Below are 12885 nucleotides of genomic sequence, written 5' to 3'. Positions count from 1 at the left end.
AATTAAAAAATATATATATCAGTATATCATTTTTACGTAATCACTTCCCAAAGAGCACGGAAAGTCGCCTATCACCAGGTTATCTTATTAAACGGACACGAGAGTTAGTACCACACTAATAGCGTTACTATCCTTTCACTTCTTTCTTGTTGTTGCGAGAGACATCTGACGATTAAAATACTTCTTCAGACAAGAATTGATAAATACTAGTTGCATACAGCAAATTTTGAGCTCTTACTCGCCTGTCTTGTCAGTTTAGTGTCAGCATTTTGAATTAAACATAGTGATCGCCAAGCTTGTCACTTAAATATCTGTGAACAAGGCATAAATATGATATTAAATTGTTTTGAAATAGTTGCTCAAGCTTACTCGGAAAACTCTTAACAGCAAGAAAAAATTCAATCTGAAGCCTTAAATATGCCATAATGGTCTATTGATTTTTGTTTGCGACTACTGTTAAAAGTCTGTTTGTAAAACCTGTTGAAATATTTTCTGTTGTAGGTAGGTGATAAATTTCCAAGTTAATTTTTCATTACTATAGTCAAACACACTGTGTAATTTTCACAGCAGTTTGGTTTAACAGAGGCCCTTCTACTGTAAATGTGTATGTTCTAAGGAAAGCAAACAAACATTAAATCCTCTACCCTAAAATATGTCATGTGAGATAGGTTTATCTCATTCCTTATTTTTCCTTCAGTATATGAGAACTTTTCAAGAGAATTTAAACAACCTAGTTTGACCCGTCGATAATATAAATACATTGTCAATATAACATAAAAATTAACCACAAGCCAATCGCAGGCAATTCGACTTGATTCTACCCCGGAAGAAACGTTGCCTCCAAACCCCTCCCCCGTCAGGTAGTTTAGCATTCAGCCTGGAAACGAAATATGTAAATCTCGCTTTTGTCAACGTTGTATTACCCATTTTCCGTAATTTCAGCGAATCGATCCATCCAACAAAACAGCAAATGAATTATGGTAGCGTAGAGGCATCCTTGGAGACTTTGCTCTCGCCTATTGTTATATTTAAGTTGACGAATCATTGAATCGGTATGGTGCATTGGTTTGCTAAGTTGTACTTGAAATGGCCAGCAGATGTGAGAGCCGTCAGAGTCAGAGGGAGAAATTAGCTGTTATGGCGCCGTAATCTTTCTTTCAGGATGGGAGTTGTTTTCCCCAAGCCTTCAAAGAACTCTATTACTTCAACAATGGATGGAAAAAATGCTTCCTTTATAGGTACAATGAAGTTTATCCGATAATCAGGATAATTTAGCTGCGTCTTGGAGCGTGAAAATTAGAACCATCTGAAAAAATGAACCGAAGGGAAACTTTCTTCAGATGCTGATGTTTTGTTTGCCTCTTGGTCTTGCAAAACTTGTTGTACTCGTACGCTTATAGTGATACTATTTCGATTTTACTTATACAGAAGGTGCTGTTGTTCCAGTTCGTGTGTCGGACGAGGGGTTTCATCCAGAGGAACTTGTCCTGTATCAAGGACAGGTGAGTGAAGTGTGAACAGCTGAATATTTTTTTTCATCTCTCGTTCATTACTCTCATTAGCATTTATTTGCAAAAGGAGTGAATGAAGGTAATACTGACCAGAAAAGTTTATGCTGCTTCGGTCGGTGGTGGTGAAAAATTCAGCGCAAATGATTGTAAATTTAAAGAATTAATTAAATTAGAGATTGTTAAGCTGTGCGCTAATTATGTGTAATAGATATTGGCCATAGTTTGTTTACGTCTTGGCCTTTTGAATAATTATGTTAACCTTTGCCTTACTATTGTTTTGAGTTTGATGTTTTAATTCGAATTCTTTTTGGAAGATGTGAAGAATTTGAATGGTTAGATTTCAATTCATAGTACAACTAAGTATTACCAGATCTATACCCACTTAAACCAGGCGGCTTCACTCTTTTTTTATTTTGTGTCCCTTTTATTTTATAACCATGGTGATTACTCTTTGTGTATATTTCCAGAGCATTTCGTTTGAATGGAATGTAGACAGCTCATCTAAAGGTTTCAGAATATTTCAGGTAACCTCATCATTATCAATAATAAAGCTGATTTTTGTAGTCCTGAGATATTTCACTCAAATTTTGAATTTCAAACAATAACATTTGTGGGAATTAAAAACTGAATTGACTTTAAGTATAAGATAATCTGAGAAAATATTATTTCTGGCTGGTAAAGTTACCAGGACCTTAGAGAAACATATGTTAGCTACTTTGTAATGCAGGCTATGACAAGTTGTCTTTACAAGAGGTATTTGGTGCAGGCACTACTATTATTTGTTGCACTTTTTGTTATGAAAATGGCTGGATAACTATGATTTGGATTTTGTAACTTGAAGGTTTGTGGTACGGAACTAAATCGTGTTCCTGGTGGATACAACAGTGGTGATCTGACATCTGATAGATCTTTCAAGGTGTACTTTGGAAGGAAAGGACAATTCACCTTTATTAGGTTTGTGTTATAAAAATATACTTGCTGGACAGCAATAATTCAGAAGAAATGGGTCAATCAGTTATCAGGTACACGGATATAAAATGAAACATATCTGTTAAGCCTTGTTTTCTTATTCTTTTCATTTTTACTGTGAATGACATCAAGACACAGCATCATATAGGATTAATGCACAACAAAATTTGGTTAAAAGCCAAAAAATTCCACTATTTCTTAATATGAAGGTAATTTTCTTTGGCAAATCATAGCTGATCTAAAATAAAAAATGTTCCTTCAGTATTGAGCTTTTTTCTTCCCTTCCAATTTCAGTGAGTCTAAAGAGCACAGCTTTGTGATATTGCCTTTCAAGGTACAAGTAGTGGAGAAACCAATGAACATCATCAAGGTGCTCAGAATGATTGATCATGTTTAATAAACCTCTGATTCCAATGTGGTACCATGTATACGTATAAATTCATACAGGAAGTGAAACATTGCAGCTAAACAAGTATAAGCGTGACATTTAAAAACATCAATTTTTAAAAGGGGAGAGACTTAAAAATAATAATAATAGATGGATAAGAGTGGAATTAATGTTGAAAAATGTTGAAAAAATTTGTTTTCTAATATAATAACCAATTTCCTGTAGATCACAGATGAAGGATTTGAGAAGATGTTGGTGAACATTGAAGAAGGAGAGACTGTTCAGTGGAGCTGTGAATATGGAGATTCTAAAGCTTTATCTTGTTCCATTCAAGAGATGGAGTAAGTGTATGAAGAAGTGAAATTGTTATTAATAATTTCCATTACGTGTGTGACTATGAGCTCAATAACAAAAGCAAGACTTTCACATTTGACTGCTCACTCATGTAAATGCAGTTGTCCATATCACTTGAAATGGGAGACATGGGGGTTGTATTATGGTAACTGTGCTGGATTCTGGGGTTTAGAGGTCCAGCTGTGAGACTCAGCAGGATATTGAGTTGTGTTCTTGGGAGCTAAACTCTCTCAAAGTGTCTCTCCCCAGTTAGGAGTATAAATGGATACTGGCAAATTGTCAGAGAAGCCTGATGAAATGCTGAAGGGAACCTTGTAATGGAATGGCATCCCACCTGGGAGGTTGTTGGGTTAATACTCCCAGACAGTTTCACACTAAAGAAACTGTGATAAGATCTGGCTGCCAAGGCCACATGTCTCTAGTGCAGACTTTACCATATACCATATAAGGGGGTAGTTAAAGGTACAAGTCAGGAATTGGTTGAATCTCTTGTGTATGTCACATGATACCTTTTGGTTAAGAATCAGGTACTTACTTTGTTCACCAGATTGTGAGGTACACTAATGACTAAATTGGACTATACTTTGAAGAAGCAAATGTAATAATGTAAGAGTTCTTTTGATATGTGCGCTAATATAAAAACTGGTTATTAATATGCTGGTTATGATTATTACATGTGACTGACTGCCTTGTCCACATGGCATAATTTGACTTTTTTCAGGTTTTGTTTTAAACATGCAGGGTTTGTTCCAAAAACATCAAGGTACTTGTAACTAATCTTTAAGTTTCCTTATTTAATGAAGTCCTAATTAATCTACTTAGAGGGAAATTAAAACAAATGACTTTGGAAAAGCAAGTTGGGCATGTTCCCTATTCTATAACTGTACAATGATACTGGTTATCAAACATTGTGGCCTCCAGGAGTGGAATATGGTCAATTTAAATTTTTTTCTCCTCTTCAGGATCACTGTTTATTCAACACATGAAATGAAATTTCAGGACACAGGGCTGTTCTACTTCTACCTTGACAAGCATGATACAGGCACAGACTGGCTTAATGACCAAGGAAACTTGATTTGTGCTGTGAGAGTTACTCAAGTGAACAGGTTTGTAAATATTTACTGATATCATAAGTATGTTCTTTTATTTAGCAAAGAAAGAGAAGTATTTTTAATTGATGGAATGTTTAATCATCTAATTATGGTTAGTGGAACAACTGATTAGCAGCACTTGGTCTCCATTTATTTATTGTCAGTATAGAAGCCAAAAGTTCATTTTACACTTACACAGTTGCTCAGCCTCAGAGAGATGACAGGTTTAAGACCATGTCAGTATCTATGACACTTACATGTATGTAGACTTCACTGCTTTTTATGAAATTGTAGATTACGCAGACCAACCTCCATGTTGAAAGTTTAAATTACCCTTTATAACATTATATTAATTTCAACCTTGTTTCTAGACTGTTGAAAGTCTTGAAAAGTTAACACCTAATTGTGAAATGAATTACTGGAGCCCAAATTTTTACACAGTGCTTAGGGTTAGGTCAAAAGCAAACTCAATTTAATGCCATTAAAGAAATAAGGACTTAAATTGGTGTATAATTTACTGCTGTTGTTTTTCAGGGAGTTCTCAGTTCATCTATCTGATGAGGGTCTTAATACAAGCATGATATCAGCCAGAGTTCAAGATAGAATTTGGCTTGACTGTCCAAATAACAGGGTGAGAATAAACATTAAATTTATTTTAAGTAGACTTCATGAGTTACACATAAAAAATGCCTTTATGGGAATTTTTTTGCTATGTAACTTGATTTATCTAATGAATTACTGTAACAGTTGTCTGTTTCTGAGACTTCATTGATAGCTCACATGACATTAACTTGAAAGTTTGCTTTTCTACTTTTTGAATCTGAATGTCTTACGCAATTAGTGACAGAGATCTCTTTGCTACACTGTTATTTTCAATTTTAGACCCATGCTAGAAAGATTTTGGATGCATGTATTTATAAAGATACACTGGCAAATCCATTGGTTTCAGCACAATTGTTTGCTGGCTCAGCTAGGTACACCTTCAGTCTTTGTAGCACTTGTGTAGGATAACTGTGATTAAAAACTGTCAGTTTGTTATAGTTGAGTAGTACGCATTCAATTTACAGTGGCCTCTTGGTCAATACCAGTGCACTGATTTTGGATCAGCTGGTACTTGATTCTCAGCCCTGGCCATTCAATTCTACTATTAGTAAGATTATTAACTCTTACAATATCTCTTTTCACCAAGAATCATTTTGATATGTGTACTTAAGTGAACTGAATTTTGCTACCTCAGAAGTAAAGGGGGACACTGTAAACATTCCAATTCAGAGGGAGCAATTGAGCACCCATATAGTCACTCCATGAATTGAGTATAAACTGGCCAGGGATAGATTGGGGCCAATAGGCTTATTTGTGTAATTGTTAGCAGTCATTTATTCATTTTGATCTTTACCCATGCATTTTTAAATCTCTATTTGAACCCCACTGTACACTGAAATTTTATTCAGTATTTATACATGTTTAAACATTTTCCATCAATGATTTTAATGCCTTGTTATAATATTTTATTGTAGAATTGCTGAACTTGTTTCCTATCAATTTGTTGAGCCTGGTCTTTATCACTACATGTATAACATGGCTGATCTCTCACAGTTTCGAGGATGTGTTGTTGTGCAACCAAAACCAAGAGAACATGTTGTTAACATTGTTGATGGACAGTTTAGACCTGGTAAACAGCCTTCAATTACGTGTTGTTTACATGTAGCCTGATCTATAAATAAAACTTATAATACATTATTGTATTTATTAATACCAATTTTAGGACCAGGATTGAATTTCTTGTAGCTTACTGTCATTTCAGAATCTCTTCAGTAAGTACCATACCCTCAACTCTCTCCTCCCCCCTCCCTTCATTAAACAGGAGATCAATTTTGTTATTCTTCAGTTTATTCTTTATGCATCGGGTGATTAGCACCTACTAGCTAATCACCCCTGAGCTGCTAAATCAGCCTACAAAAAATCAATACCCACTTGTGTGGTTTATGCCAAAAAATTAAAGGAAAGTGATCAATTAGGGAAGTGTTGCATGTATTTGATTCAAAATAAAATTGACATAACTAAATAAAAGTTTATAATATTATTATATTGTATAACAGTTTTACTGTTAGGTGAATCACTTTTGACATCCACAAAGAGACAGAGTAAACAATTATTTCAAATGATTGTTTCAACAGCTCTTCTGACAATTAATGAGAAGGATAGGATCTGGTGGACTTGGAATAATAGTCAGGGTTTATCATTCATTTTGAAAGAGGTATGTGTAACAAAGAAAAAAATTATTAGTGACCGGTCAGGTTGTAAGAGTAGCATTTAGTAGTGACTCTAAATGACAGATGTAAATTTGTGGTTCCTCATTTATAGTTATTCATTTTATTTTACTAATAATTAATATTTACGAGAAGGCCTTTTTCTTTGTTGGGCAGTGATTTATTGGTTTCCTAGTGATAATTATTTGTGCATGTACTGTAATTAAGATCGGCTTGTCAGGGAAGGAAATATGCCAAACGGATCTTAGTGCGGTAGTCTTTCATTTGATACATTCATTTGACATAATGCATGAGTTCCAATATATGAATTAGCTTTAAGTCGTTACTCTGACTGATTTTTTTTTTCTAAACTTAGTTGAACTGCTGTACCCCTTTAACCAGAAGGAAATCTCTTTGCTTAGGTAGGCTACTTCCTGTGTTTTTGTCATTCAGTTAATCATGCATGGCTGAATGACAGTTATTGATTCAGAAGCGATTCCAAGATTAAATATTTCACATTCTGTACTCTGCAATATTGCAATGTTTTGGAATATTATTGTTTAATGAGACTTACTTGAAAAGATAAGAATTTTCTCTACAATTCATGTTGCTTGCTTTAAACTGTGCCCTGAATCTCTTCTGTTTAATCTTTTTTTCATTAATTTTTAGGATGTGATTGTAAGGAACTGAGTGACCAGGTGGATTTTGTGCAACAGTTGGGACTGATGACTCACAAGTTTGATTCCATAGGAGAATTTAGTTTCCACCTGGTCCCTAAGGATGACCAATCTTTTCCATCTACTTGCTGTTCAGTGGTGGTGCAGACAACTTCAAAGGTAAATATATAAACAGAAATGGTCTTGATTAGCTGAAAATATTAACAAAGAAAGAGACAAGTGTCAACTTAGAAGAGATTTGTGATATCATTGTACAAGCATTGTGATATCATTGTATAAGCATTTTTATTTACTTTTCTTTTTTTTTTATCTAACATTCCTTACTCATTATGATGGTATTTAGTTCATATTTTTGTCACGCGTCCATTGTGACCTTAATATAAGGACAAAGAAAATGAAGGCCATTTATTGGAAAAGAATTATTACTTTGTACATTTTAGATTCGTAAAGACCTTTGACAATCCATTAGGAGGTTTTGAAGACTTGCTGGTTTGAACAGATGGTCAAAATTATTCAGTACTGATGAATTGTACGGAATAAATAAATGTCATTTTTACCTAATCAGCCTTGAAACAAACAATTCTGTTTCATCTCCTGTTGTTTAGCATTATTCAGTCAAAGTTTGTGATGGACGCTTTACACCAAAGATCTTAAATGTACATCCTGGAGACTGGGTATGGTGGCAGTGGAGTGATACTAAAAGACCCCATAACATTAAACAGGTATCATTTTTTTTAAATCAGTGATTAGTTTTAGGTTAGATCATGAGAACATTCCTTGTTCTGTTATTGTTACTGTAAATATATGAAAATAATGTATGTGAAATGTGGAGCTTATTACAAACTTATTTGGAACCAAAGTAATGACCAGCTCCCAGTTGGCTTGTTAGCTCAGTTGGTAGAGGGCTGCACTGGCATCACTCCTTCACTCCTCTTAACTCCTTGTTCGGTTCTTGTTCTGTATCTGTTAGAACTTGCCACACAACTAAAGCTTGTACTGTGCACAATTTGGAAGTTCCCTGCAGCTTGCTAATGAGGCTAATAATGCTTTGTATCACAGACAGATATTTCTTGGCTTTGACTGTAACATTTTAGACTAAATCCAGAGGAACATCCTTGTTAGCTGGGATCAATTAAAAGACGTTTTCCACAGCTGTAAGGTTTTGAAAATAAATGCTTACCAACAGTGTAAGTATGAATGTATATTATTGTAACACTGGGAAGGTTTTGTTGTTTTCATGTTAGGTCTCACACCAATGGATATCACAGGCCAGTGGATTTGACAGTGGAAAGGCAACCAAAGCAGCAAGTGCCTTTACAAATGTATTTCAAGACCTTGGTATATTTTATTTTGCAAGGTACACCATGTATGTTGCATTATCTCACTCGTGGTACAAACAATTTGTTTTTGTATTGATTTTGTAAATAGACATTTCTTTGAATTATCAAGTCTTTATTGTATTGCTTGTACATGTAATGGGTTAATTGGCCAGAAATTATGGTACATTGCACACTGATGCAATGAAAGATTACTGTATTTTGTTCACAGGTTACCACAGTGACCATTCCTTGTGCTAACATTTCATAGGACATATGCCCATCTGACTGTAAATACATTAAAATCATATAACATTATGTGAGCTGTGGTTGAAGAAACAAATGTGGAAGCAATCCTTGCAGTTATGAACATTACCTAAATATTAGTGAAAATATTTGGCCTGTAAAAAATTCAGGCCTGTACGGGTTTTGAATCCATATCCTCTGTGATGCCAGTGCAGCCCTCTACCAACTGAGCTAACAAGCCAATGGGGAGCTGGTCATTACTTTGGTTCCAAATAAGTTTGTAATAAGCTCCACATTTCACATACATGATTTCCATATATTTACAGTCATTTACTCACCACTTCATGGGTTTATTTCCAGTTGGCTTGTTAGCTCAGTTGTTAGAGTGCTGCACTGGTATTGCAGAGGTCATGGGTTCAGATCCTGTACAGCCCTGAATTTTTTCCAGGCCTTATTTTCACTACCGTGTAGGTAGTGTTCTTAACTGCAAGAATTGCTTCTTTATTTATGCGCCTATCTTTTTGACAGATTTTGACATTCAACCACTTCTGATAATTTCATGACTGCTCATCCTAAAATTTGTTTATCTGCTTGTTTTCTTTACATTAAGCAATGGCATTCCTGAAATGCTTGGAGCTGTTGTTGTGACCCCGTCATCTAAGGTAACAGTCCTTGTTCTTAGTTATATTCATTAAAGTGTTTCTTTGGCATGATAATTATAGAGTAGTAATTTCCACACTCATTTTTGTGGCCATCAAATCTACCATCTCAGTTACACATAGCTGATGTAACAGCTGAGGGAATTCGACCAGATCTATTGGTGGTATCAGTAAATGCCTGTGTTACTTGGGTGTGGTCAGATGGGACATGCTGCAATTTGCAGGAAATATCCCAGCAAGGTGAAGTTCAAGGAACGTTGCAACCATCACACAGAGTCCATTTTAAAAGGTACGTACATATAGCTGGTTGAAGAGCAAAAACAAAAACAAAACAAGTTGAAAAATAAAAAGATAGGCAATAATAACTACTGAGTAATCATTATGTTTGTACTGGTCATGCTAAGGTAATGGTGTACCACATAAAATATGCCACAAATGTTTTGTTTTATTCATTTTGTACCACTGAATCCAATGTTAGTGATGACAAACTAACATGATGATGTTGAGATTTCTGTTTCTGGTTATCTACGCTTCTAATGTGATTTTTAATGGCAAATTTATATTGTTTTGTGGTTTTAGGTGCCACACACGTCTCTTTGGCAAAGCTGGAATGTACCATTTCTTATGCTCAGGATGTCATGACAGTGAAAGTGAGGTGAGCAGAACAAAGATGGTATTTTGTAATCGTTATTGTGAATAAAATCAAACTCACCAGGTGCAACTTGGACTTAAAGTGTCAGTAATAATTATTTTTCATGAGACTTCAGATCACATAGATATGGAGTGACCTGTGTAGGCATTCCATGAGGAGTGTGCTTGAACAATTTTTATTCATGAGTTACTGTGCATCACAAAAATGAACAAGTGAGTGCAGTCAGAACAAGTGAGTTTTTTTGTGCATTGCAACAAGTGAATAACAATCATTTGTACTCACTTTCCATGGTAAGATGTTTTTATTTTATACATACTGAGATTTTTTCATATTTCAATTCAGAGATTGGTATGAAAGACATGGACAACAGTACATCACAGTTTGACTCTCAGTATGTATAAAATAAAATATCATATTGTATCTCAGAATGTCAGCAATATGGTGTTGTTTCCTGGTCAATGGTTTATATGTGTGTATGTGTAAATGTACTTTTTTTTATGCTCTAATTTTGTGTTCTTAGGTTCACAGTCAAAGAAGTGATACTTTTATCCACTCTGTGTTAGTAGACCCAGTCCCCTACTCATGTAGGGTTGGAGTTACTGCAGCTGAAGGGTTCAAACCATCAGTTCTAACAATAGAAAAGGTACTGGCATGTCACTGTTCATTTAAATTGAAACTAAGCTTGTGGTACTGAAGGGTTCAAACTGTCTGCTCTAACAATAGAAAAGGTACTGAAATGTTACTGTTCATTTAATTTGGGAGAAAAATTGTGTTGCTGAGGGGTTCAAACCATCTGCTCAAATATTAGAGAAGGTACTGAAATGTTACTGTTCATTTAATTTGGTAATAAAATTGTGTTGCTGAGGGGTTCAAACCATCTGCTTGATCATTAGAAAAGGTACTGAAAAGTTACTGTACATTTAAATTGGAAATAAACTTGGACATTTACTTTATTATAGCATTAAGTTATACATTTTGAGTTATTTTCCAAATGAAATTATCTTGTAATTTTCATATCATTTATTTATTTTCAAGTCTCAGTGTATTCTTTGGACATGGGAGAACCAAGAAAATGAAGAACATAACATTATCCATGTAAGACCACCCCAGGCTAAAGAGGTAATGCTTTCTAATGCTTGGGGCTTATGGAAAGAGACTGTGATTCTTCCCTACTTTCACAGGATAAGCCTTATTCTTAGAGAAATTCGTGTTTCTTAAGTTATTAGAAGATCACCACTGAGTTTGGAAATGCTGAAGGGGTGTATGAATCCTTTGACGGCTAGTTACAATGTCAACAGAGTTAATATAAAGATTGTCAAAACGTTTTTATACAATTCAGTTCAGACGTGATTTCGACATCGGACGGGTAACTGGGAGTTTACCCTTCTCCTCGCCGCAGTCCGTTAAGTTTTCATTTCTTTGTTTGTGTCATTTTTACAGCCCTCTTACAATAGACAGCCATTTTTCTTTGTTAACCGTGACAGAGTTAAATTAAATTGAAGTATTAGAAATGGTGCAGGAGAAACTACCGCGTGACCAGTACAACAAACCCAGAATACTCGACAGTAGAAGATTCTGAAGTGTTATCATCTTTTATCTGACCACATTATGCATCCTAAGTATAAACTAGCGGAGCTGCCCGGTTCTCAACATGGACTTAATACATTTATTATTAATATAATATATATATATATATATATATATATATATATATATATATATATATATATATATATATATATATATATATATAATTTGCACAATGGAGAATGTGCTTCCGTTTTCAACGCTTTATTCAAGACCCGACGCGTTTCGGCATTTGCCTTCCTCAGGGGCCTTAACATGCAATTGTTACAGAGTCGTAATTGGTTAATTGTGTGACGTAGTACAGTGCATGTTGCTTAATTAAATGCTGAGTCAAATCTCGTAAACAATTAGTGTTTCTAATTGGTTAACAGTTTTAAAACCTTTATAACGTATGTTATAAACAATTTATGTACCTAAAACTTTATAAAGGTTTTCGCGTAAAAGCTTTATCCAGTTCTTTTGTTTAGTCCATATGGCTGAAAGGAGTTTAATGTTCTTTGCCAAAAAATCTCTCTTTCTCTAAGGACTTCTTTCTTTTTGTCAGTCTCTAAATGATCTTTTCGGATTTGCTCTATAATGGTTATGGTAACATTATTGTTGAAGTCGTGAGTTCGTTTGTTATGTAAAAAGTGTTCCGTGAGTTCGCAGCTACTCACTCCCTTTTTAATATGGTTTCTGTGATTGTTTAACCGTAGGTTAAATGCAGTTTCGCTTTTGCCAATGTATTGAAGTTTGCAAATGTTGCACTCGATTATGTAAATGATCCATGACGATTGGCAGTCCACTGTATGAAATATGGTATAGGTCTTGTTGTTATTGGGACTGGTGAAAGTTGTGGTCTGGTTGATCTTTTTACACCAACTACACTTCGTTCTTTCACATGCTCTACATCCCTTTGGTATCAAATTCTGAGGTGTTTCATTTACAAATCTTGAACGAACAAGTCTGTCTCGTAGACTTTTCGGTCGTCGGTAGGCTACTAAAGGTGGCTTGTTGAAGATGAATGATAATCTTTCTTTTGATTTGAGAAAGTTCCAATTTCGTTTAGCAATTTCTGCAATAAATGTGGTATGGGGGTTGAATGTAGTAACCAGAGGAATTCGATCTGTTGGTTCACGTTCTTTGGTCTGTAAACATTCCTCTTGAGTCAATGTTAGCACTTTCTGCATTTCGTGGAGAACTTTGC

At 34.9% G+C, this 12885-nt stretch overlaps 2 protein-coding genes across 5 annotated transcripts in view; one reads left to right on the top strand and one right to left on the bottom strand.

Moving 5' to 3' along the window:
* Nucleotides 1–890: 890 nt before the first annotated feature.
* The window catches only part of LOC113684849 (uncharacterized), a 38147-nt gene continuing 26152 nt past the window's right edge, over nucleotides 891–12885 (top strand). For 3 of the 4 annotated variants that reach the window (XR_016186914.1, XR_016186913.1, XM_089207432.1), the window contains exons 1-21: nucleotides 917–1238; nucleotides 1429–1502; nucleotides 1979–2035; nucleotides 2353–2465; nucleotides 2775–2850; nucleotides 3094–3209; nucleotides 3944–3985; nucleotides 4185–4328; nucleotides 4848–4944; nucleotides 5196–5287; nucleotides 5831–5985; nucleotides 6491–6570; nucleotides 6939–6984; nucleotides 7232–7398; nucleotides 7845–7961; nucleotides 8484–8596; nucleotides 9412–9463; nucleotides 9574–9749; nucleotides 10040–10115; nucleotides 10633–10755; nucleotides 11148–11231. Coding sequence is in view for 2 of the 4 variants with exons in the window: in XM_089207432.1 (XP_089063558.1) it covers nucleotides 1163–1238; nucleotides 1429–1502; nucleotides 1979–2035; nucleotides 2353–2465; nucleotides 2775–2850; nucleotides 3094–3209; nucleotides 3944–3985; nucleotides 4185–4328; nucleotides 4848–4944; nucleotides 5196–5287; nucleotides 5831–5985; nucleotides 6491–6570; nucleotides 6939–6984; nucleotides 7232–7398; nucleotides 7845–7961; nucleotides 8484–8596; nucleotides 9412–9463; nucleotides 9574–9749; nucleotides 10040–10115; nucleotides 10633–10755; nucleotides 11148–11231 (2076 nt within the window). In the remaining 2 variants the exon portion in view is untranslated. Of the gene's footprint in view, nucleotides 1239–1428; nucleotides 1503–1978; nucleotides 2036–2352; nucleotides 2466–2774; nucleotides 2851–3093; nucleotides 3210–3943; nucleotides 3986–4184; nucleotides 4329–4847; nucleotides 4945–5195; nucleotides 5288–5830; nucleotides 5986–6490; nucleotides 6571–6938; nucleotides 6985–7231; nucleotides 7399–7844; nucleotides 7962–8483; nucleotides 8597–9411; nucleotides 9464–9573; nucleotides 9750–10039; nucleotides 10116–10632; nucleotides 10756–11147; nucleotides 11232–12885 lie in introns of all 4 variants that reach the window. The other variant, XM_089207431.1, reaches the window with a different exon arrangement.
* LOC149046345 (uncharacterized) overlaps nucleotides 12035–12885 on the bottom strand; it is a 2441-nt gene continuing 1590 nt past the window's right edge. Inside the window, exon 1 of the mRNA XM_089207433.1 lies at nucleotides 12035–12885. This exon is cut by the window's right edge and continues 1590 nt beyond it. Coding sequence (XP_089063559.1) covers nucleotides 12146–12885 — 740 coding nt within the window. The 3' untranslated portion in view covers nucleotides 12035–12145.

The sequence above is a fragment of the Pocillopora damicornis genome, chromosome 5 (genome assembly GCF_964200805.1).
Source record: "Pocillopora damicornis chromosome 5, jaPocDami1.2, whole genome shotgun sequence".
Taxonomy (NCBI): domain Eukaryota; kingdom Metazoa; phylum Cnidaria; class Anthozoa; order Scleractinia; family Pocilloporidae; genus Pocillopora; species Pocillopora damicornis.
The sequence above is the reverse complement of the archived record's forward strand: the minus strand, read 5'-3'. Positions and strand labels throughout refer to the sequence as shown.